Source organism: Canis lupus, chromosome 5, assembly GCF_003254725.2.
Source record: "Canis lupus dingo isolate Sandy chromosome 5, ASM325472v2, whole genome shotgun sequence".
Taxonomy (NCBI): Eukaryota; Metazoa; Chordata; class Mammalia; order Carnivora; family Canidae; genus Canis; species Canis lupus.
The window spans coordinates 24646097-24671254 of NC_064247.1; the positions used below are offsets into that span (position 1 = coordinate 24646097).

Sequence of the window (25158 nt, forward strand, 5' to 3'; positions counted from 1 at the left end):
TAGCAAAAACCCCATAGACTAAGGGCCCAATCCCCCAAGATTGCCCTCCTCTGGCTCCCCACCCTCCATTTTAGACACCTCCCAGGTTGACACCTTGTACTTCTGATTGTCTGACTACACAGCAGAGGTTCCCATGGCCTCTGCCTTGGGCTCAGTAATTTGCTAGAGTGGCTCCTAGAACTCAGGGAAACAGTTTATTAAATTACCAGTTTATTGTGAAAAGATAAAACTCAGAAACAGCTGGATAGGAGAGACACATAGGGCAAGGTATGGGGGAAGGTAAAGGGCATGTAGCTTCACCGCCCCACCCCCCTCATCCTCACCTCAGCACATCAGGGTGTTCATGGGACCTGGAAAGCCTCTGAGTCCTTTAGGGTTTTTTTTGTTTGTTTGTTTGTTTGTTTTAAGATTTATGTATTTATTTTAGAGCAAGAGTGCAGGGCGGGGAGGTGGCAGAGGGAGGGAGAGAATCCTCAAGCAGACTCCTGGCTGAGCTCTGAGCGGGGAGCCCAAAGTCGGGCTCCGCGTGGGGCTCGATCCCAGGATCCTGAGATCATGACCTGAGCTGAAATCAGGAGCCAGATGCTTAACATACTGAGCCCTCAAGCGCCCTTTTCCATTAGGAATTCTAGGGAAGGCTTCACTATGTAGGCACAGGTGATGAATGAAATCTTTGGTCATTGGGGATTGGCTCTACCTCCAGCCCCTGTCTGCTCCCTGGGGTGGGGCTGAAAGTCACAACCCCATTAGCTCCTGTTGGTTCGAGTGGCAACCGGCTCCCCTCCTTTAGGGGCTTTCCAAAAGTCACCTCATTAACATAAACTTGGTGTCATTGAATGGCGCTTGCTATGAATGACTGAAGATGACCCCTTCTCATCACCTTTAGAAGCTCTGGTGGAGGGGCATGATTAAAATGTATTTCTTTTTTTTTTAAGGTTTTATTTATTTATTCATGAGAGACACGGGGAGAGAGAGGCAGAGACACAGGCAGAGGGAGAAGCAGCCCCCCTCCCCCCACCATGGGGAGCCTGTTCCTGGACCCTGGGATCATGACCTGAGTGGAAGGCAGACGCTCCACCACTGGACCCCCCAGGTGCCCCTGTATTTCTTATTATCTCATGGTATGTGAGGTGACCTCTTCACAGGTTCCTGGGGCCTAGTGTGTGGGCATTTTTGAGGAGCCATTATTCTGTCTACTACATTTGGTGGTAGAATCTAAACATGGCTCCAATAAGAAAGTAGAGCACAAAGACCAGACGCTGGTGAAAAGGTAAACAAACAATAATTCATAAAATGTCAAGGAATTGTTTTCTCAGCTCATCTAACCCACACCCTTTGAAATAATCAACCAAGATTTGCTAGACTCTCTTGAAGCTGCAGGAAAGATTTGAAAGAGATGAAGTGGCTGCTCCTCTGGATGAGCTACCTCTACGGGCTCTAGTCATGGAGGGTAATGGGCAATACGGACCTTTCTGCTGGGCAGCAGTTCCTGTTCCCTTTCTCTTGACCTGAACGACTTGTCTTCATTGACCAAGTCTCAGATGAAGAATCCCTTGATGAGGAAAGCCTCCCATGGAATCTGAGATTAGGTTACATCCCATTCAGACAATTTTGAGAACGCACATGGACCTAGATGGTAGGTACAATGCTAAATGAAGTGAGTCATCTTGTTCCTTCAGTGTTTTTCTTCCCTGCTGAATTATGAATTCCATGAGGGCAGGGCCTGTTGTTTCTTTGTACTCTGGAGTCTGGCGGGGTCAAGAACCAACAGGGTAGTAAAAAATATTGGCTGAATTGAACTGGATGCCATTAAGAAGATGGTAATAAAAAGGTCACTGTGGCCTGGTGAAGTTGCTGGACTATTTCCACCAAGCAGACGAGGAGAATTCTCACACATTCTGGTCTTTAGTGGGAGTCTGGGAGTGGTGTACTAGTGCAAGGGCTACATCCTGTCTCCAAAAAGGCACAGATATAAACTTGATTTGATCGTCCCTGAGACAGATCAGCTAGGTGTGCCATGTCCAGGCCATAGGTGTGGTTACCTTCAAATACTTCAGCTGGCTCTTCTCACTGCGTACTTCTGTCTTTGTTCAGGGGTGTGTGTGTAAAATTCAGTAGCCAATCAAGGCAGTGCATGCCGGCCCCTTCAACTAGTGCTCACTTGATTGTCTGCCAAACTATTTTTCCAGAAGATTGATATTGCTAGCTTTGCCTTATTGGCTGTGGGTTGATGTGATGATTAAAGTGGACACATTGCAGAAGGTTGTGTATTTTAGTAGTGTGGCAGTATTAAATCGGTTGGAGTGTGTTAGGATGTATTTGCCCATAAAATTCCAAGTAAAATATAAAATAGTTATAATTCTATGGTAACTGATTTTATTCTATGATAACCGAATCTGCAGTTATCGTGGACTATATTATCCATTATAAAATATGTGGGAAAATATAATATTGAAGTCATTCTCAGTGATCTGGATAAAAGGCCAGGCATTTAAAAAAGAGCGCTCGAATCGTCTGATCTGTACTTTTGCAGCTTTATCCATTTCCATCAAATATTGGTTAGAGAGAGAAAAAAAGCTATAGATCATCTGTTCTGAAGTTATTTTATTTTATTTTATTTATTTATTTATTTGAGAGAAAAGGGGAGCGTGTGTGTGTGAGCCAGGGAATGGCGGGGAAGGTCAGAAGGAGAGGGAGAGAGAGAATCCTAAGCTGACTTCCCGCTGACCATAGAGCGCCATACTGGGCTCAATTCCAGGACCCTGAGATCATGACCTGAGCTGAAACCAAGAGTCTGACACTTAACCAGCCTCATCCTCTGGGCACCCCTGAAGTTATTTAATCACGTAGGAGGGAACATAGTAGGCTAGCAAATGCACTTAGTGCTGGGGGTTTCTATTTTGCACCTGATTTTGCCACTGTTGAACAACATTAGTTAGGTGACTCATTTCACCTCTCTGAGCTTCACTTTCTTCATCTTTAGTTCAGTGGCACTGTCCCATGGGTCAAAAATTAAAAACGAGAGGGTACAGAAAAGTTTTTGTGAATGACAAGGCACTGTAGAAAACAGGTATTCTGATGGGGTCTATTAGCATGAGTGTAATAAATAATACTTGATGCTGATGGATACCACATTGGCAAATCCAGGGAGCTTTAAGTCAGCAGTTTGGAAACCTCAAATTGTCAACAAAGAATCACAGGTCATAGGAGACTGGGGGAGAAATGAAAGAGAGAAGGTGAGCTCTGAATCCAAATTAGCACAAGGATTCAAAATGAGTCAAGAAGGCTTCTGAAGTCATTCTTCGTGCTGGCTTAGGTCCCTTTGCTTTCTTGGTTCTTTTTTTTTTTTTTTTTAAGATTTATTTATTTATTCATGAGAGACACACAGAGGCAGAGACATAGGCAAAGGGAGAAGCAGGCTCCTTGCAGGAAGCCTGATGTGGGACTCGATCCTAGGACTCCAGGATCATGCCCTGAGCCAAAGAGAGACACTCAACTGCTGAAGCACCCAAGAGTCCTATCTTGGTTCTTTTAAGAAAGAACACAGATTGGAAAAAAATAGATTTCTCCTTGCTAGAAAATTTGATATGTACAAATGGAGAAAGAAGAAAACAACCAAAAAATGTCCTATAATCCCACCTAAAAACTCTTGTTAATTTTAAGGTTCCATCAGGCAATTTAACTCATCCATCACTGTAGTCATTGACTTCTTATCTCTTCCACTAGCACCCTTAGGTTGTAGACCCTCTGGTGTTCCCAGAGTCAGAATGGAAACAGTTCCCGGGCCCCTGTGTGGCTCAGTTGGTTGAGTGTCCAACTCTTGATTTAGGCTCAACTTTTGATTTAGGCTCATGTCATGATCTCAGGGTCATGGGATCAAGCCCCATGTTGGGCTCTGTGCTGGATGAGGAGCCTGCTTGAAATTCTCTCTCTTTTTCTCACTCACTCTCTCTCAAATAAATAAAATCTTTGTGGGGCAGGGGGAGAAAGAAAGAAACAGTTCCAGGAATGAGCAAGGTTGGGAAGGTCCAGAGGTTGAAGTTCGTACTGGGTGAAAATACACTGAGGTACAATTAAAGTGAATGGGTGCAATTGGGTAGGTTCCTTGCTGGGTTTAGACCCCATATTAAGCTTGCTCTTCTCTCAACTTCTGTTGTATTGTTACAGAATACTGAAAAATGGGTTAGTCCCACTCTGTAGCCTCTAGTCTAAGAAGTTCAATAGGACATATTGTGAAGATAAATAGAGGAAACATGTTTTGCAGATTTCAGAAGTGTCCTTTCCATTGTTTTGTATAATAATCTAAATATAAGAAAATTTGATGGGTGTTATTTGTGGCACAATTTTTTTTTTATTTTTTATTGGTGTTCAATTTACTAACATACAGAATAACCCCCAGTGCCCGTCACCCATTCACTCCCACCCCCCGCCCTCCTCCCCTTCCACCACCCCTAGTTCGTTTCCCAGAGTTAGCAGTCTTTACGTTCTGTCTCCCTTTCTGATATTTCCCACACATTTCTTCCCCCTTCCCTTATATTCCCTTTCACTATTATTTATATTCCCCAAATGAATGAGAACATATAATGTTTGTCCTTCTCCGACTGACTTACTTCACTCAGCATAATACCCTCCAGTTCCATCCACGTTGAAGCAAATGGTGGGTATTTGTCATTTCTAATAGCTGAGTAATATTCCATTGTATACATAAACCACATCTTCTTTATCCATTCATCTTTCGTTGGACACCGAGGCTCCTTCCACAGTTTGGCTATCGTGGCCATTGCTGCTATAAACATCGGGGTGCAGGTGTCCCGGCGTTTCATTGCATTTGTATCTTTGGGGTAAATCCCCAACAGTGCAATTGCTGGGTTGTAGGGCAGGTCTATTTTTAACTGTTTGAGGAACCTCCACACAGTTTTCCAGAGTGGCTGCACCAGTTCACATTCCCACCAACAGTGTAAGAGGGTTCCCTTTTCTCCGCATCCTCTCCAACATTTGTTGTTTCCTGCCTTGTTAATTTGCCCCATTCTCACTGGTGTGAGGTGGTATCTCATTGTGGTTTTGATTTGTATTTCCCTGATGGCCAGTGATGCAGAGCATTTCTCATATGCATGTTGGCCATGTCTATGTCTTCCTCTGTGAGATTTCTGTTCATGTCTTTTGCCCATTTCATGATTGGATTGTTTGTTTCTTTGGTGTTGAGTTTGATAAGTTCTTTATAGATTTTGGAAACTAGCCCTTTATCTGATATGTCATTTGCAAATATCTTCTCCCATTCTGTAGGTTGTCTTTGAGTTTTGTTGACTGTATCCTTTGCTGTGCAAAAGCTTCTTATCTTGATGAAGTCCCAATAGTTCATTTTTGCTTTTGTTTCTTTTGTGTGGCACAATTTTTGGAAAAGCTTGCTTCATTACTTAAAGTACTGGACTCTGGTTTTGGCAAACCTTTATGAACATGCTTCTAGCATTGTAGATAAGAAAGCTGACATCTGAAGCTCTGGATTCCTGTATGTTGGCGGAATATTCCAGTTTTCTGTGTCTGGGACATCATGGTCAGTTCATTTGAGGAGATCATCAGTCTCTAGATAAAATGATTCTTTCTTTCAAGCTCACATTTATGCCTGAAAATAAATGTATTAATTTATAATCAGAATTTTTGCTGTTAAATTTGACCGCTGCTCACAGGAAGACCATCCCAATAGAAAAATCTGCATAGGAGATACAGGATCTTCAGTTGCGTGGTGAATGTTAGAACAAAGACAAAGGAAATTACAAGTCTGTCCAAATCACCCCCCACCTTCATGACACCCATACTTCTACTCTTGGTATCTGCCTTCCAATTATGAGACATGTGATAATAGATCAAGGGACTCTTGCTCCCTTGCAGGACGGGAGAAACTGGTAACTTGCCAAATTTCCTTTTTCTGGAATTTATATTGTCCAGCAGAGCAGAGCACTGTCACCCCATCCATATCAATATGCAATGCAACTTATTTTACATTTTCATTTTATTTTATTTTTAAGATTTTATTTATTAGAAAGAGAAGGTGTGCACGCACCCCAAGCAGGGGGAGGGGCAAACAGAGTGGGAGAAGCAGACCCCCCTGCTGAGCAGGGAGCCAAATTGGGGGTGGATCTCATGACCCTGAGATAATGACCTGAGCCAAAACCAAGATTCAGATGCTTAACAGACTGAGCCACCCAGGTGCCCCTCATTGTAGTTTTGATTTGCATTTCCTTGATGATGAGTGATGTTGAGCATCTTTTCCTGGGACTGTTGGCCATCTGAATGTCTTCTTTGAAGAAATGACTGTTTATGTCTTCTCATTTTTTAATTGGAGTATTTGATTTTTTTTTTTTTTTTGATGTTGAATTGTTTAAATTCTGTATACATTTTGGATACTAACCCTTTATGGGATATATCATTTGCAAATACCTTCTCCTGTTCAGTAGGTTGCCTTTTAGTTTTGCTTCCTTTGCTGTGCACGGCTTTTTATTTTGATGTAGTTCCAACAGTTTATTTTTGCTTTTGTTTCCCTTGCCTCAGGAGACATACGTAGAAAAATGTTGCTACAACTGATAATAGAGATTACGGTTTGTGCTCTCTTTTAAGGTGTTTATGGTTTCAGGCCTCTCATTTAGGTTTTTAAGCCCTTTGGAGTTTATTTTTGCCTTTCACCCATTTTCAATACTTATCAACTCATCTTGTTTCACCTCTACACTTCCTCCCTCCTGGATTATCTGGAAGTAAATCTCAGGCATCATACAACTTCATGCATAAATATTTCAGTGTTAATCTCTAAGAGATAAGGACCTAAAAAACAGTCATAATACCATTTTCCACCTAAAAATTAACAATAATTCCTTAATATCAAATATCTAGTGCATGTTCAAATTTTCCCAACTACCACATAATTTTTAAAAGTTTCTTCACATCGAGATGCATATAAGGTCCACACGTTTCAGTGGGTTGTTATATTGTTATATTGACATCTTCTGTAGGCTTCCTCTTGCTCTTATTTTCTTGCAGTTTATTCCTGAAGAAACTGTCATGTAGAGTTTACCACATTCAGGGGTTTGCTGATTGTATATTTCTGGTGGGTTTACAGTATTTCCTTCTCAAAATGTTTTTAAATGCATAGAGTAACATAAATGGGGTATAAATGGGGTTATAATGGCAACCAGTTACATCTGTTTGGGTATTGAACTATTAAAAACACACTGTGATACATGTTAGTATATATGTTTCTTTTTTTAAAAAAAAGAACACATGAAATAAGGGATCTCACCGTGGGAGTTTATCTCTCATGATGTGCAGTCCTGATGAATGTAAATGTTATTTTGAATTTCAGCAACAGTTGCCATCTGATAAGAAAATGTTTGTGATTCTTTGGCAGCAAGGTCTTAGGCGCTCATACTACTGCTTTAGTTAGTTGCCTATTTCATAATGGAAGGGAAAATTAAACTTCAGTTAAATGTTACTGAAAATCAGATTGTATTTTTTTTCCCATCCAAGTTCATAGATTCTCCTGAATATTTTCATTGACCTGTCCATGGACCCCATTAAAAACCCTGTGGTCCTTGCCCCACCTTTGGCAAGAATATTTCATAGATACTGTGTACTGCCATCAGGAGATGCATAATGTTTGCTTGTTTCTTTGTTATGCTAGGAGCTATTGAGGTTTATTGCCTAGATTCATTATGTTATTAGGGGTTGTAAGCTATTCTGTTTCTGTCATTCCATTTTTAATTATTATTCAAGTATTTCTACATAGACAAACTCTGTCATCCACTCATTACCCTGAAGTATCATTTGTATAGGAAGGGGAGGGTAAATGTTTGCTTCCTCCTCTTTATATATCAGTTTTCAAAATAATGGGTTGTTGATTCCCTAGCATCCTTTAAAATGACCAGTGAGTTTTACTTTTATTTTTTTATTCTTATTTTTATTTTTTTTAAAGATTTTATTTATTTATTCATAGAGACACACACAGAGAGAGAGAGAGGGGCAGAGACTCAGGCAGAGGGAGAAGCTGGCTCCATGCAGGGAGCCCAACGTGGGACTCAATCCCGGGTCTCCAGGATCACACCCCGGGCTGCAAGCAGCACTAAACCGCTGTGCCACCGGGGCTGCCCTATTTTTATTTTTTAAATATTTATTTGTTATTTTAGAGAGAGAGAGAGATAGAGAGGGAGGGAGAGAGATTCTCAAGCAGACTGAGTGCGCAGCCCAAGGCTGGGCTCGATTCCACGATCTTGAGATCACAACCTGAGTGGAAATCAAGAGTCAGACCCTTAACCCACTCAGGTGCCCCATGAGTTTTGTTTTGTTTTGTTTTATTTTATTATTTTATTTTATTTTATTATTTTTAAATTTTAAGCATTGCTTATTAATTTGTGGATTCAAATGTATTTCATGTATTTCAATCCATTGCAGTTGTTGTTCCTGATGTTCAGAATGTCTTTTCGTTATGTCTCCACTAGTCTTTTGATCACTTTCTTGCCATCTGGTGTGACAAGGTATTCCAGGCTTATTTTGCACAGTTCTTACTCCAGGTCTGAAATCAGCCATTCTTCAAGGGGCCTTAGTTCTTTTTAGTGGACGATCATATTTAGTTGCCATATCTAAGCACTAAATGTGTTCATGATTGTTGGTTGGTCATTGTTTCAGACTGGCTTTTCAGTGCACAGAGATAGGAATTATCTATTTTTAAGTTATATAAAATGTCCTTTGAGTTAATCCTAATTTTCAGTGACGTTCAGAATAGTAAGGGGTTTTATTTTTTAAAAGATTTTATTTATTTATTCATGAGAGACATTCAGAGAGAGAGATTGAGAGAGAGAGAGAGAGAGAGAGAGAGAGAGGCAGAGACATAGGCAGAGGGAGAAGCAGGCTCCATGCAAGGAGCCCGATGCAGGACTTGATCCCAGGTCTCCAGGATCAAGCCCTGGGCTGAAGGCGGTGCTAAACCACTGAGCCACCTGGGCTGCCCTGCCCGGGTTTTAACTTACCCTGTTCAATCTTACGTCTTCATTCCTTTTACCTATGCTATAAATCAATATGTTAGTATAATTTCTTTTCTGCTTTATTCTATGGAATATATACACAGTCCCAAAATAATATCAGCACCTTGGTGGCTCAGTTGGTTAAGTGTCCAGCTCTTGATTTCGGCTTAGGTTGTGATCTCAGGATTGTGAGATTGAACCCTGCACTGGGCTCAGCACTGGGCATGGATTCTACTTAAGATTCTCCTTCACTCCCTCTCCCTCTAACCCTGCCCCCCATCTCCCCAATACTGCCTCCAAATAGTTTAAGATATTTTACAGTTCTTGCTGTTCCTATGGTCTATTCCATTAGGAACACATAGTCAAATTAATGTTTTAAAATTACTTGAAAGAATTCTTCTCAATTTTGTTTTGCTACCAACTTGAAGCATCCTTAAGTCATGTAACATTTAGGATTTTATTTTATTTTATTATTTTATTTTATTAAATTTATTTTTAAGTAATCTCTATACCCATCATGGGCCTTGAACTCACATCCCCAAGATCAAGAGTTGCTTGCTGTACTGACTGAGCTAGCCAGGCACCTGTGTGTGTGTGTGTTTTTTTTCTTTTGGATGTGGCTTTTTAAAATTTAAAAATTTTTGTTATATGATTTTGTAAAACATTCACATGGCTCCCAAGACAACCTGTAAAACAAGATATATTCAGACATATACCTTTTACTTTGCTCTCTTTCCTGACCTAGAGATAACTTGTAAAAACAGTTTTGGTTTTATCTTTACACTTAAAAATAACAAATTTAGGTAAATGCTAGTATTCCAAACCCATTTTCCTCCACATTTGCTGCTTTTTAAAGTATACCCTGGCAGTCGTGTTCTAGCAGCGTATAGAAATGTCTGCCTGGCTTTTTATAGAGCACAGTACTCCTTTGTGTTTATTTGACTGGTTCTCTATTGTTAGACATTTAGGTTTTTTCTTTAGTCTTTTACTATTATTGATAGTGTTGTAATGCATAGCCTGTACATATGCCTTTTGTATTTTTTTTCTCTTTTAAAGATTGATTTATTTATTCACATTAGACACACAGAGAGAGAGGCAGAGACACAGGCAGAGGGAGAAGCAGGCTCATGTGGGGAGCCTGACGCGGGACTCGATCCCGGGACCCCAGGATCATGCCCTGGGCCAAAGGCAGGCGCCAAACCGCTGAGCCACCCAGGGATCCCTGCCTTTTGTATTTTTGCCAGAGTATCTTTGTGATAGACCCCTAGGACTGAAATTGCTAGAAATGCACCCCATCCCCAGGACCTCCCCCAGTAAAGATTGTGTCATTTTGCTTTCTTACTAGCAATGGTCAGAAGTTCTGTTAAGCTATTTGAAGTGTCAAAAACAGATTCTGACCAGATTGCTGTCATTAATTCCATGGATTCCTAGAGTTGAGAGACCTCAGAATTGGAAGCACTGCTCTAAGGCCCTGCTACTCAAAGTGTGGTCCATGGACTAGAAGCACAGGCATCATCTGAGACCTTGTTTGAAGTGCAGAATCTCAGGGTTCTCTCCAAACTTACTGAATCAGAACATGCAATTTTTAAATATTTGTTTATGTGAGAGAGCATGAGCATGAGTGGTGGCAGAGGAAGAGGGAGAAGCAGACTCCCTGTTGAGCAGGGGCCCGATGCAGGGCTCCATCCCAGGAGCCTAAGATCATGACCTGAACCGAAGGCAGTCGCTTAACTGACTGAGCCACCCAGGTGCCCCCAGAATGTGCAATTTAACAAGATCTTCAGGTGTTTCACATCCCATTAAGATTTGAGAAGCAAAAAAAAAAAAAAAAAAAAGATTTGAGAAGCACTGGTCTTGAATTACAGTCTTTGGTGCTTTAGCCACCAGCCAATGTGGCTACTTAAAGTGAATTACATTGAAATACAGTAAAAACTTCAGGTCCTCATTCATATTCCTAGCCACATTTCACATGCTTTCTAGCCACTTCTCAAACATTTCCATCCCTGCAGTAATTCCAGTGCACAGCGTTGGTCTGTGGCTCCAAAGACCTCTAACCTCTAGCCATTTATGGCTGTTTTAATTTAAATTGAAGTTACATAACATTCAAAATTCAGTTCCTCATTTCCATTAGCCTATTACAAGTGCTATGCTTTACAAGTGCTTTATTGCTATGTATGGCTGGAGGCAACTCTATGGAATGAAACATTTTTGTCATTGCAGAAACCTCTGTTGGACAGCTCTGGTCCAAAGGTTTCCAAAAGCCTGGGTGAGCCATAGGAAGGCAGGAAAGAACATTCATTGAAAGCCTAAGATGGTAGGTACTTTTTATATAGGTTACATTAATTAACCTTTAACCCATACAGGTGGTTTTATATTCATTAGAAAAAAACGAGTTCACCTGGATGGCACAGTCAGTGGAGCATCTGATTCCTAATTTCGGCTCAGGTTCTTCATTACATGAGTCATGGGATGGAGCCCTGTGCTGGGCTCTGCACTCAGCTGGGAGTCAGCTTGGGATTCTCTCTCTCCCTCCGTCCCTATCCTCCCATTTGTGTGCGCATTCCCCCTCTCTCTCTCACTCTCTCTCAAATAAATCTTAAAAAAAAAAAAAAAAAAAGACAGTTTTGAGAGACTAATTCAACTTCATAACACTAATAAAGGGTGGAGTTAGGCCATCTGATTTGATTCTTTCCACTGTAGTCACAGGAAATTCTTTCCTAGAGATCGCATCTGGGGTACAATCTCCAGCAGCCTTTTATCAAACAAAACACGATATTAACCACTGTTTGCCACTTGCCTGCACCTGTTTCTCTTCTCTTTCATGTTTCAGATTTCCATCTAGACCCCAGTGTTCTCTGATTCCTGTGCTCACATTCGTTCCTCTAGAACCTTGGTTGCATTTACTTCTAAGTGTCTCCTAGCTATACAGTATTTGTCTGCCTTGCATTTTAATATTACAGAGTTTCATTTAACATTATGACATCTCATTTAACATTACCACATCTTAAGAATGAGTTACATTTATTCACTAATCTCTTAAACATTTACTGAGCATCTGCTCTAAGTGAGACATAATCTAGTGGGGGGAAAAGAAAACCCACACTACCTTTCCTTACCAGCCTTTCAAAAATTATTTATTTATTTATTTATTCATGAGAGACCGAGGCAGAAACATAGGCAGAGGGAGAAGTAGGCTTTCTGGGAGTAGCCCGATGTGGGACTCAATCCTGGGACCCCAGGATCATGCCCTGAGCCAAAGGCAGACAGATGCTCAAGGACTGAGCCACCCAGGCATCCCACCTGCCTTCCTTTTAAGGTAATTATATATACTGTATGCTTTCTAATCTTTGAAATTTGGCTTCTGTGGCCTTGAATATGCCTTTTTAACAGACTGTGCGTTCTTCAAAGTTGCTAGCTCCTCATGTTTATTAGAATTACATGATACACTGATGGCTAAATTTTTGAATCATAGAAATGTAGATATGGAAAGACTATAACCTGTCATCGAGGTTGCTTCTCACTATGTAAAGAAAGACTATTTTCTAGCTTGTTGCCAGTATAATTTAAAATGCTCTAGTAATAGACACTGGATAATCTTATATGCTGAGTATGTGGATTTGGTCTAAATGAATATTTCTTTTCAGAATTGTTACAGGATTTTTATAGATGGGCTGGAAGTTATTGTTCTGTGCCAGGTATTTACAGGTGGCAGGTGTGATGGATTTCACAATCTCCCCAAGGAAGCTGTGCTCAACACAAGTCTTTTAGCCCTAATATGAAATCCTGCTTTAGCTGACAAGGTGCACCCCAGCAGCACAGATTTATTGAGACATAAAGTGAAGAAAGATGATTTGCATTCCAACAATGCATTTTATCACTCATTTGAAACTTTTTTTTTTTTCAGATAAAATGGGGAGAATAACTCGGTTTGCTATCCTTGTTGTATATTAAACTCACCTAGGAGGTTATTCAGATAGACTAGTATTTGGACCCTACCTTCTGAGAATCTCATTGAGCTGGTTTGGGCTGAGGTCAGGTTTGTTTATTTGTTTTTAATCCTCCAATGATTTTTTTTTTAAATATACATTTTACACTTAAGTTGAGGACTGCTGGTCTAACTTGTTGTAAGATAAGAGCTAAAGAAATAAATCAATCTGATCGTTGTGTCTCATGTATATTTGATGTAAAACTAGTGTTTGAAATAGGCAAGAACTCGTAGAGAAAAAGCTTTTTCTTCTTCATTCCTGAATCTTCTTGGAAATTGTTTACTTTTCTGGTCCATAATCAGGTGTTTCATCCTCTGTGAACCTTCTCTTGCCAGTCTGGATCCTTTCTTCCCCTTGGGCACACACCGAACCCTGACACTTTCCCGTTTTGTTGTGGTTCTGTGTGGTGGGATCTCTCTCCTTGACCAGACAGAAAGCTCCTTGACATGTTTGAAAATGGCCAGTGTCCATTAAGCACTTACATGTACCAGGCACTATGTTGGTAGACGTAATGTCCCTGTCCTCTTGGAGTATAGAGTTGGAGAGAAGAGATCCATAAGCAGCGTGCTAGGTGCTATCATAGATGGAGGTGGTACTTTTTTAGGGCACAAAGCGTGAACCTCCTGATCTGCTCTGGGTAGAATAGGGTCTGGGACTGGGAAATACTTGGGCCTTTTAAATTCTGAATCTCGGGCAGCCCAGGTGGCTCAGCGGTTTAGCGCCGCCTTCAGCCCAGGGTGAGATCCTGGGGTCCCGGGATCAAGTCCCATGTCGGGCTCCCTGTATAGAGCCTGCTTCTTCCTCTGCCTGTGTCTCTGCCTCTCTGTGTGTGTGTGTCTCTCATGAATAAATAAATAAAATCTTTAAAAAAACATTCTGAATCTCCCTTTAAAAATTTTTTTATCCCCTCCCGCTTTTTTTAAAAAATGATTTTATTTATTTATTCAGGAGAGACACACACAGAGAGAGAGGCAGACACATAGGCAGAGGGAGAAGCAGGCTCCATGCAGGGAGCCTTACGCAGGACTTGATCCTGGAACCCCGGGATCACAACCCAGGCCAAAGTCAGATGCTCAACCACTGAGCCACTCAGGTGCCCCAAATTCTAAATCCCTTTTGCTTGGCATGTGTTAGGCACCCAACAAACTTTAGTGAATTGAAGACTGAAGAGCTTCTGGGCTGAATACATGAATAAGAGAAGTTAGAAGATAAGGTTTCATTAGCAAGTGTGTGCATGAGTATGTATTTTGGAATGGAAGGGATATTAAGATATGTACTTTTATATTTTCTGGAAGAAGAAAGAGGGGCAATAAAATGCTTTGAAACTCTTTTCTTCTTTCCATCCTTAATAGGAAGTTCTTAAATTCATACTATATTCAAGTGGTAGTAATGTGGCTGGCAGTGGCCACATTCTTTTATCTCCTGCCTGCTTTCCCACCCCTGCCCCCTAAGTAGCGAGGACTCTTGTTTGCTCTGCTTTCCGGTGGCCTGGCTCTCGCAGCGTGCAGCCACCTGAGGAGGCATGTCTTAGAGTTGGACCACATCCTGCCATTGAAGTTCATGGCAGGGGAGTTTCCATCTGAAAAACCGTGACAGGATATGTCCCATGGTTAGGTGCACGTTGCTTCTGGCAGCTTCCCTTAGAAAGGGACAGGTTTTGTTATGGTTTAGAGAGGCTCCCATGTTCAGTTCCAGATTCGAGGGAACTTGGACCTTGTCCAGATGCTTAAATGTGAAGCCATGGTAACAAAAGTTGTGTCCCTGTCCCCAGCTACATACTCAGGATCATGTGAGGAAGGGGATCTAAATGAAGAAATGGTTCCAATTCTCCTGCATTTCATTGTCAACTGGTATCATACTAACACACATTCTCCACATAATCCTCACAACTATCCAGAGAAGAAGTATCATTACCCTCCTGTTACAGATGAGAAAAATGACTGAAGGGCTCCATAATTCACCCACAGTCGTCCATTGTGGAGGAGGGAAAGGAAGTCAGTGCTCTCAGCTCTTAAAAGACTAAATAGATCAGGTTCAAATTTGCTTAAAGAAAGGGACCTGAGGAAACATCCTGTCCTACCTGGAAGAAAGTCTCAGGAGTACAGAACTTTGGTGCTTCTTCACATGATCCTGAGTATGTAGCTGGGGACAGGGACACAAAATGGATACATGTTCCCATATTTTGGCTTTGGTTCTCTAACTTCTGTAGACTCCTGGTGCTCTATATAGACCAAGTAGCAAATTTCTTTTGTTTAGCCTAAAATCTAGAATAAGTTTCTCCTTTAGAAAGAAGTGAGCTCAAGGGGAAGAGGTCAGAACCCCTGGATCCATGTTGTTTTATCACGCTGTGATGGGTAGAGCATCCCTAGAAAGGATGCTACCCTTGTGGGAGCAAGTGCTGAACTCTGCTCACCTGGATGAAAATTTCCTTCAGTAGCCTAAAAAAATGTCTTTGCATCTGGCCAGTTACTGATACCATTCTTCCCCTCGAAGGGTGGAGATTCCTTCAGTGCCTTCCTTTTGAAAGTAACATAGTAAACAACATGAAATAATAGAACCTTTTGAAGAGCCATCTAGCAAAGCAAATAAAATCAAAGATGCTTCTGCTAGCCTAAGAGCAACGATTCCACTCTTGGTATTTCTCCAGAGCAAATGATTCCTTTAAACTTCATGAAGCAAATAGGAAGTCATTATATTTGTAGGATGCTCTGAGTAGTCCCTATCAGGCCATCCTGAGTGCTTATAATCAGGCCATCCTGAGGAGATTATATCTTAGCATATCAGCAACCCATTTGTAAAAACCAGAAAAATTCTTAGCTGTGTACATTGGGAGACATAGGCAAGAATATTTGCAGAGGCATTGTTTATAAGAGCGCATGCACACACACACACACACACACACACACATTCGAATACAACCTAAATATCAAGAAGGGAATGGATCAAGTGATGATCATGTAGTAGAAAGGAATGAACCAGAACCAGTGTAGCAACATGGATGACTCTCCCATAATGATCAAAATAGTGAGTTGTAAAAGTAAACATACATATTATGCTGTTCATATAGAATTTTAAAATAGGCAAAACAATACTATTTATTGCTTAGGGATATTTACATAAATATTAAAATATATGGAAATGTATGGCATAAATACCAGGAGAGCTGAGGCGGGGGACAGCAGGAGGAGGATGTGTTGATGTTGCCTCTATTTTATTCTGATAGATACATAAATACATGTTGGCTATACATTATACTTTGTTATATATAAAATCAAAAATTAAAGCTGTGAAAGAGTAGTCCCAGATGAGACTGGCAAAGAGAGACAGGAGTAAGATGATGGGGTGCCCTATAGGCCATTTTAAGGTTTAGTTTTTGTTTAGGCATAGAGGGATCCATAGAAAGGTTTCAGGAAGCGTGGGAGTGGTCACGCTTCGGGACACCTTCGGGACACCGACTCCTGCTACTGAGTGGAGATTGGGTTTGTGGAGAGTGGCACAGCCCACACAGTAGAGTGCTTTTTCCTTAAACTGCCATTTTCTCCTGCTTCCAGAATGTTCTTCCTTCCTTGTTCTTTCCATCATCTCTGGCCATACCTCTTCATCCCCATGTCTAATTCCTCTTCTTTCTCAGGCCCGTTAGTGTTGCCGTTTCCGAGAATTTTTTTTTTTTAACTTCTTTTCATTTTTTAGGTATATATCTTAGTGTCATGTATATCCCAACTTCAGTTACCATCTCTTTGCTCTTGATTCTCAAATTTGTTTCTACAACCTAGTCCTTTTTCCCAGCTCTAAACTGCCTACTGGATATTTTTTCTTGACTGTCTCATAATTAAACAAAGTTCAGCATATCTGAGATGGAGTTATTATCTTGTGCAGATGTGCCTTTTTCTGCTGCCCTTTGGCTCTTGGTTAACCATATTGTGAGCTATCCAGTTGCCTGATTTAGAAAACCAGGTATTCAGATCCTCTCTGTCCACTTTCCTCTTTAACTGGTTTTCATGTTAGGCATTAAGGGTAAGGTCTTGGTGCTATGTGCTATGACATATTTAGGGACTCAGGAATGATTACTGACTTGCTGGTCATTTTACTCTGTCCTATTTAGAGGATTTCAGTGATCTCACCACCAGCAAGATAAGATGCGAACTTTAGAGCATTATATCGAAGGCCCTTCTTGATCTGGCTTGTGTGGACTTTTACCATCCTCATCTGCTACCATATTCCTCTCTCACCTCCTTTGCAGTTACAGCAACCCACTTGAAATCCCTGATTGTGCCATATTGCCTTAGGGCTGTGTGCCTCGGTATATGCTGTTCCTTATGCTTAGAATGCCTTTCCTTGCTGTGTTTGGCGACCTCTTGAAGTTTTGTAAGCTAGCCCATTGTAGCACTTGTCTTGCCCTAATTCCTAGTTTATGTGTCTCTTTATCCCCAGTAGACTCTGAACCTCTGAGGTACAGAGGGTGCCTATTTAGTTTGATTTTTTTTTTTTTTAATTTGAGAGAGGGTGTGTGCACACACAGTGTGAGGGAAGAGCAGAAGGAGAGGGAGAGAATGTTAAACAGGATCCATGCCCAGCACAGAGCCCAACAGGGGGCTCCATCCCATGACCCTGAGATCGTGACTTGAGCTGAATTCAAGTTGGACACTTAACCACCTGAGCCACCCAGGTGCCCCTCAGTTTTTACCTTCATGTCCTGGCATGTGGCAAAGGCTCTACAAGCGTGTTTAGGGTTGACTCACCCAGTGGACTTCCCCTTTCTCTTTCTGTCCCTGTGCTAGGATTGTTTGAGGTCACTTGTAAATTACTGAAGCAACATTCCAGAGGAAAAAAATACATTGTAAACTCTTAGAGACAAAGAGATCCTCTTTGTCTTCTGCATTCTTAGTATTTTCTACTTTGCTTAGAGAATTATTTATATAGAGAGCAATTTAAGCAAAAATTGCAGTGTTCCCATTCCTGATCTCTGATCTTCCAGGAACTATCTTCATAATCTTTTTTCAATTCCTTTTTTGTCAGTCTTCAAGTTTTCACTCATACTGCCTTCTGCTCATCTCCCAGATGTTTAAACTTCCTTGCTCCTTTAATAAGATGATGATGATGATAATAATAATAAATCTGTCTTCAACACTGTTCCTCATTCTTCCATTGGCAGTTAGTTGTGTGTCCAACTTAGGTCACTGGTGTCAGGGTTATGGTATCAAGCCCCGTGGTGGGCTCTGCCCTCAGCACAGTCTGCCTGAAGACGGACTCTCTCCCTCTGCCCCTCCCCACCATGAGCTTGCTCATTGTGCACACGCGCTCTCTCTCTCAAATAAATAAAATATTAAACAAACAAACAAAAAGAAACCCAGAGATCATTTCAACACTTCCCCCAGAGGGTTAATGGGCTGCTAGGTTCTGTGCACTCAGCCCCTGTGGCATCTTTCATATCATCCTCTACTTTTCATCGGCACTGACAAGGCTTTGGTTGGTTGTTAAGATGCCTCTTTTTTTAAATGCCAAAGGCAGAGTCTGGGTTTTTCTCTTTTATGGATCCAAAGTGCCAGCTTCTGGAGCTTGGCAGATTCAGAGGCTTGGCTGCATATTGGAGTCACCCAGGTAGCTTGGAACATCACTGGTGCCTGGGATCCACTGCCAGAGATGATGCAGTTGGTTCTGGTACAGCTGGACATTGGTGTTCAAAATCTCCATTATTCGGGGGTGCCTGGGTGGCTCAGTCGTTTAGCGTCAGACTCTTGATTTCAACTCAGGTCATAATCTTGGGGATGTGGAATCGAGCACTGTGTCCGGCTCCGCACTCAGTGGAGACTCTGCTTGAGATTCTGTCTCTGTTCCTCCACCCACTCACACTTATGCATGTGTCCTCTCTCACATAAATAAATAAATAAATAAATAAATAAATAAATAAATAAATAAATAAATAATAAATGCTTTAAAAAAGTGTCCATGATTCAAAGATGCAGGCTACCTTGAAAGCCATTGCTTCTTAGTTGAAGAAATCAAGTCTCTGGAAGAATGAAAGATGAGAAAATGCTAAATACTTACTGCATAGGAAGAATTTAAAACTAGAGTTAAAGTTGCATTAAAGAAAAATCACACACACACTTCAGATAGTATATGACACAGCTTGGAAATCAAAACAATCTCTATGTGATCAAGAGGGGAATATGTATTTTTCTGGGAATGAAGGGGAAAATCAGAAATGTGAAAGAGTAAAGATACAGTGTCTCAAGATACAAAACTTTAGTTTTTGTGTATATGAAGTAACCAATAAAGTGAAATAAAGAAGCACCTAGAATAATTAGAATATTTCTTTGTGTGGATTGTGTGTGTGTGTGTGTGTGTGTGTGTAAAGAATAACTTGTGAATTATTCTGATTTTCTCCTTTATTTTCTAGGGATATTTTGAAGACAATTGCCCTGGGTCAGATGTTGTCCTTGTGTATATGCGGGACCGCCATCACCAGCCAGTACCTGGCAGAAAAATACAAAGTGAACGCCCCTATGCTTCAGAGCTTTATCAACTATTGCTTGCTGTTTCTATTTTATACAGTGATGCTGGCATTTCAGTCAGGTAGGTCAAATGTGGAAATGACCTTTTCAACAAATTATCTTCATAAAAATGTTTGGCTTCTAGATATTTAGAAAATAAAATGTGAAGTAAAGCCAAAAACAGGAAATTATTTTTTCATAGAAGTTAGTAGAAAAGTATGAATGCTATGAAAATAGTGACTGGACATTTATGTGTAATTCTCTGAAATTGTTGATTAAAACAGGAAGCACCAAACTATTTCAGAAGTTGTCAAAAAAAAAAGAAAGGCACTGGGGTGCCTGGCTGGCTCAGCACAGGATTCTTGATCTTAGGGTAGTGAGTTTGAGCCCCATGTTGAATGTAGAGATTACTTTAAAAAAATAAAATTAAAAAATAAAAATACAAAAAAAGTGTAGATGCCATTATGAGTTAGGTTATTGTTTTTCTCCTGTGGTTGATACAGTTAAGAGAAAATACAAAAAAACCCTTAAAAAGAGGCTCACTCTGCAAAATATGTATTTCCAGCCAAGTGGAGAATGTTAAATGGAACGTCAGTTGCATGTGGATCCAGTCTGTGTTGTGAGAGAAACAAAGACAAAGAATTGGCAAGGAATTAACATCTTTAGCACTGGCTTTTTCTTTTTAAGAATTTATCAGTTTTTTTTTTTCCCAAGTTTTATTTATTTTAGAGAGAGAAAGTACATGCATACAAGCAGGGGGAGGGGCAGAGGGTGAGAATCTCCAGCAGACTCCCCACTGAGCCTGACATGGGCTCCATCCCACCACCCTGAGATCACCACCTGAGCCGAAATCAGGAGTCAGAGGTTTAACCACCTGAGCCACCCAGACGCCTGGGTGAAATTGTTTTAGAATCATAGAATTATGATTTCTAGCTAGCTAGAAAATGGGAAAAGCTAGATTCTGGCCAATATTATTGTGTCAAGCATCATTTTAATTGTTTAATGCATTTTGGTTATGTGTTACCTCACTGGATCCTCCCAAGGAAGCAGGTAGGTGTGACTATTATCTCCACTTTGCAGATGAGGAAACTGAGGCATGTAGCACCTAGGTGACTGGCTGTGAGTCATATAGGTGGGATGTGGTGGAGCTGGGATCCAGCCCAGACAGCCTGCCTCTGAGCCCCACTGTCCCCACTGCTCTGCACCAGGAGCTACTAGTCCTGGCAGACATCCTTCCCGCAAGGATAGAGCAGGACTCATGAAATAGTCCTTCATGAGAATAAATGATATGAAATTGAATTCAGAAATGTGAAGACGATGGGTATAACCCAAACTGATCGAGAAGGGCAGACCTTCCATTTTCATCACTTTAAGGTCTGTAACAAATGAGTAGTGTTTGCGAATCATATGTAATGTGAACCTGGGTGCATCAGTGGTGTTCCAGTGTCGGGATTGGTGATTGACTTTTGAAAGAAAGTGGAAACCAGTTGTGGGAGGGGGAAAAACTTCTTATGGGGAAGGTGTCAAATTTGACAAGAGCTTCGGGAGTTGGAAGTAGAATTGGACACATGGTTGATAGCTTTGGACTTTGCTCCTCTGTAAGCATTGGCCTTAGGAGAAAGTCAGTGTGACTCATAAATATATTGGTGAGGTCTCCCCAAAGGGATGGTTGGTGGGTACCTGCCATGCCATATTGTGTTGAGGAAGACTAACTTTGTATTTTCAGATGTTCCTGCTAATTGGGCTTTAATGATAATTATTTGATTATGATTCCCACTTGTAGGTTATTATTATTATTATTTTTTACCATAAAGCCTTCTCATATCTGTGCTAACTATATAGCTCCTGCCTACTAGATTCTCAAAAGGAGTGAATTGCTGTTAAACTTGAATAAAGTAGAATTTGGGAGATAAAAGGTGTTTCTTCAAGGGTCCCACCAAGTCTTTTTTTTTCCAAACCCATCACTGACTTAATTTTCTCTTGAAAGCACATCTCTTCCAAAAGAATGACCATGTATAGAGGTTAAATAACCAATGAATTCATAAGAAAACATGAGATTTTTTTTTTAGAATAATCTGTGCTTGTCAGAAATGACAGCATCCAAACCCATACCTGGATATTATATTTCTGTTACAGTAGGAAAGGAAATCTAATCACTTTTGTCCTATTTACTTTGTCTCTGGTGTTTTCTTTAAACACTTGATCTATGCTGACAGCTTGGGTCTCAGAAAAAAATGCTATTGTAGGCATTTTGGTTATAAGTAATGGAAATTAGGAGTGGCCGCATTCAAAATACATAGTAAACCCTTGCTTTGACTCTTCAATCTCTAAATTAACCTACCTAGCATCATTTTCAAGTCACATGTCCCAACCCAAGTTTCTTTAATCCAGGTGGTGATAACCTTTTGTGCATCTTGAAGAGAAAATGGTGGAAATATATCCTGCTTGGACTAGCGGACGTGGAAGCTAATTACCTGATCGTCAGGGCATACCAGTACACGACTCTCACCAGCGTCCAGGTAAGGCGGCATCCTCTGACCAGTGTGGGTTTTCCAGGTTCAAGAAAAGAATCTGAACCCATATGTGCTAACCGAATTTTATTGAAAACCTGTTCCTTGCAGAAAACCTAAACATAGGTGGATACTATCTGTTTCTTCATGGAGCATATGTGCTAATGAGTAAAACTTCCTGGAATTAGTGAAAATGTATACAAGTTAATAGGTTCCCAAACTGCCAATGCTGTTGCAGAAGAGAACAGCTTCTACCAAAATAAGCATAAATATTTAGTTGGCAATTGATGCTATGATGTTGACAAGAGTTCTTTTTTAAGTTTGCCTAAAGATGGCATATCAAGGGAATATACTTTTGTGCTACAGACCAGTAGGAAGTTTTCTAGGAAAGTAGATATTCAGTACAAAGGAACCATTGAGATCACTGGAAGGAAACTTGTAGATATCTGGGATAGAGATTAAGCATCTTGGGTAGCCAGAGGTAAAACTGGTATCCCTGTTCCTTTTTTAGGTTTTTTCTGGCTGGATTGAAAGAAAAATGTTCCTGCAGAGCAGAACTTTTTAATTCAATGTTGAGAAGACTGATTCAGTTGTCTTAATATTAGCAGACTCTGAGCTGTATCATGCATGACACTGACTCACCACTGCTAACAATGAAATGGTTTAAGAAGGGAGGTGAAGGTGAGAGACTCTGATACCAGGTTTAGTCTTCACAGTATAGTAAATCTGCAACTTTTGGGTGCATCAGTTTTCTCACTAGGAAGCAGAGATGTCCTTATTTCATCTCTGGAAAAATTGTAGTATAATGAGACTTATTTGACTTGGAAGACATAAGGATTGATGAAAATTCAGTACTGTCCCAGCATGAATATACATTAAATGCTACTGTTATTGGAAATGCATCATATTAAATATTTCCTCTTCTGTAACCTGGTACTATTTTTTTTTAAGGTTTTATTTATTTATTCATGAGACACACACACACACACACACACACACACACACAGAGGCAGAGACACAGGCAGAGAGAGAAGCAGGCTTCATGCAGAGAGCCTGATATGGGACTCAATCCCAGGACCCCAGGATCATGCTTTGGGCTGAAGGCAGATGCTCAACTATTGAGCCACGCAGGCGTCCCAACCTTGTGCTGACTTGTGCTAAGCATTGTCTTCATCAGACCTTTTGGTTTGGGGAATTATGCGTTCAGACAGATATCAACAGGAGGCACGCAGACAACCCAGCATTCATAAAAATTAAAGCCAGAAGTTATCTAAAGGATGAAGTTAATCACAAATAGGATTACGTGTGCTTTTAATTATGGGTACTAAGCATATATGTATGTAGACGATGGCATTGTTCTAGTCACATCTACCCTCCTAATCTCATATGCAATTTAATTGCTTGATTATAATTCCCAGAAACTTTGGTTGCTTGATGACCAATGATTGTCAGTTTTGAATTGGTACAAGGTCTAAACATAGCTAAGCAAAAACACTTACAGTTGGTCTTTGTGACTGAAGTCCATGCCTTATTATTGAAAACAATTTCTTTGGGCATCTGGGTGGCTCAGTCAGTTAAGCATCTGCCTTCAGCTCAGGTCATGATCCCAGGGTTCTGGAATCAAGCCCCACATCATGCTCTCTGCTCAGCGGGGAGTCTGCTTCTCTCCTGACCCCTCCCCCCTGCTTGTAATCTCTCTCATGCTCTCTCTCTCAAATAAATAAAATCTTAAAAAAAAAAGAGAGAGAAAAAAAAAACAATTTCTTTCATTCTAGCCTCTTAGAAGAACCTAAGCATTTGGTTGTCAAAAGTTAGGTGCTTTTGATCCTCGCAAGGAGTATATTATAAAAAGGGCATCTAAGAGCTAATGCTCCCTGCTGCAGTGGGTGGTGACTGTCACTGGGATTCCTTAAGCTGATTCTCTGTTTGGGTAAATCTGCGGGGCAGGTGGAAGCTTGCCTCAGGGGGTCTCTGAACCTCCTCCTTAAGGATTCCTTCAGAGATTCTGTAATTGCAGCCACTGATGAAGTTCATGACATGGCCATTGGCACTGCGTGGACTAGGGCTCCCACTTGACGGCCACTTCTGCTCATTCCCCACCCACAGCCAGCTTCTCCTCCATTGCATTTCTCTGGTCTTTCTAGAACACAATACTTTTTGAAGCCCTGTCCTCCATTCTCTAAGGCTTAATTCAATCTCACTTTCTCCTCTGTGCACTATCTCTAATAAAGTATTTCTAACAAAGTCTAACTCATTTTGTATGTATGCCTCCCCTACCCGAGGGTCTTAGTACCTTGCCTACTGTGGCTGAACAATAATTTTTAAAGATTAAATTAAGTAGGGAGGCTCTTGGGGCTGAAAGCATCAAAGAGAAGACATCCATCACCAATAGTACAGGTGAAAAGGGGAATCGATATAGATAGATGGCTGAGTATACTGGATATCAGATGAAAAGTTGTGGAACTTTATGGTAGGAAGGGACCTGGGGGATCATTTGTCTGATCTCTTCATTTCATACTGTTACGCCAAGGGACTCAGAGTGCACACAGCTGGTCAATGGCAGGATGACACAGGCGGCTCCCTTATATGGCCACCTACTGCCCACCAAAAATTGTTAAAAATAGAACAAAAAAATTTTTTTAGAGATTTTATTGATTTATTTGGCAGAGAAAATGATTTATTTGGGGAGCAGGAGAGGGAGAAGCAGACTCCCCACTGAACAGGGAGCCCAATGCAGGACTTGATCCCAGGACCCTGAGATCATAACTTGAGCCGAAGGCAGATGCTTCCACCCACGGAGACTCCCAGCCGCCCCCCAAAATAGAACAAATTTAAGTTTGATTTTAAGACACAATTTAAGGGTAGGGAATCTCCTGTGAGAGTTTTGAGAGTGACCTTTTTTTACTTTTTATATTTAATGACTTTGTTAAGTCATTATGGCTGGATTCTGCTGGTGTCTTCAGGGACAGACTGTTATCATTTGCATCGTTTTATGGTTTGTTATTCAGGCAGGCTCAGTAAACCACTTAGGGGATTAGAGTTCTGCCTCTGGAATAAATAAGGAGGCAAGGTGCCCGGCCTCCAACAATGGCATTGCTTGAAAGGCAATCAGTCAGCAGCTGTGGACGGGATCAAACAGGCTGCTGGAGATTTAGGGCCTGCCCTG

At 40.9% G+C, this 25158-nt stretch overlaps 1 protein-coding gene across 3 annotated transcripts in view; it reads left to right on the top strand.

The window, feature by feature from the left end:
* SLC35F2 (solute carrier family 35 member F2) overlaps positions 1-25158 on the top strand; it is a 50238-nt gene that overhangs the window by 16290 nt on the left and 8790 nt on the right. The window contains exons 2-4 of one of the 3 annotated variants that reach the window (XM_035716614.2): positions 11226-11319; positions 19389-19564; positions 21874-22001. In XM_035716614.2, coding sequence (XP_035572507.1) covers positions 19420-19564; positions 21874-22001 — 273 coding nt within the window. In that variant the 5' untranslated portion in view covers positions 11226-11319; positions 19389-19419. Of the gene's footprint in view, positions 1-947; positions 1094-11225; positions 11320-19388; positions 19565-21873; positions 22002-25158 lie in introns of those variants that run through there. The other 2 variants (XM_049110019.1, XM_049110017.1) reach the window with 2 other exon arrangements.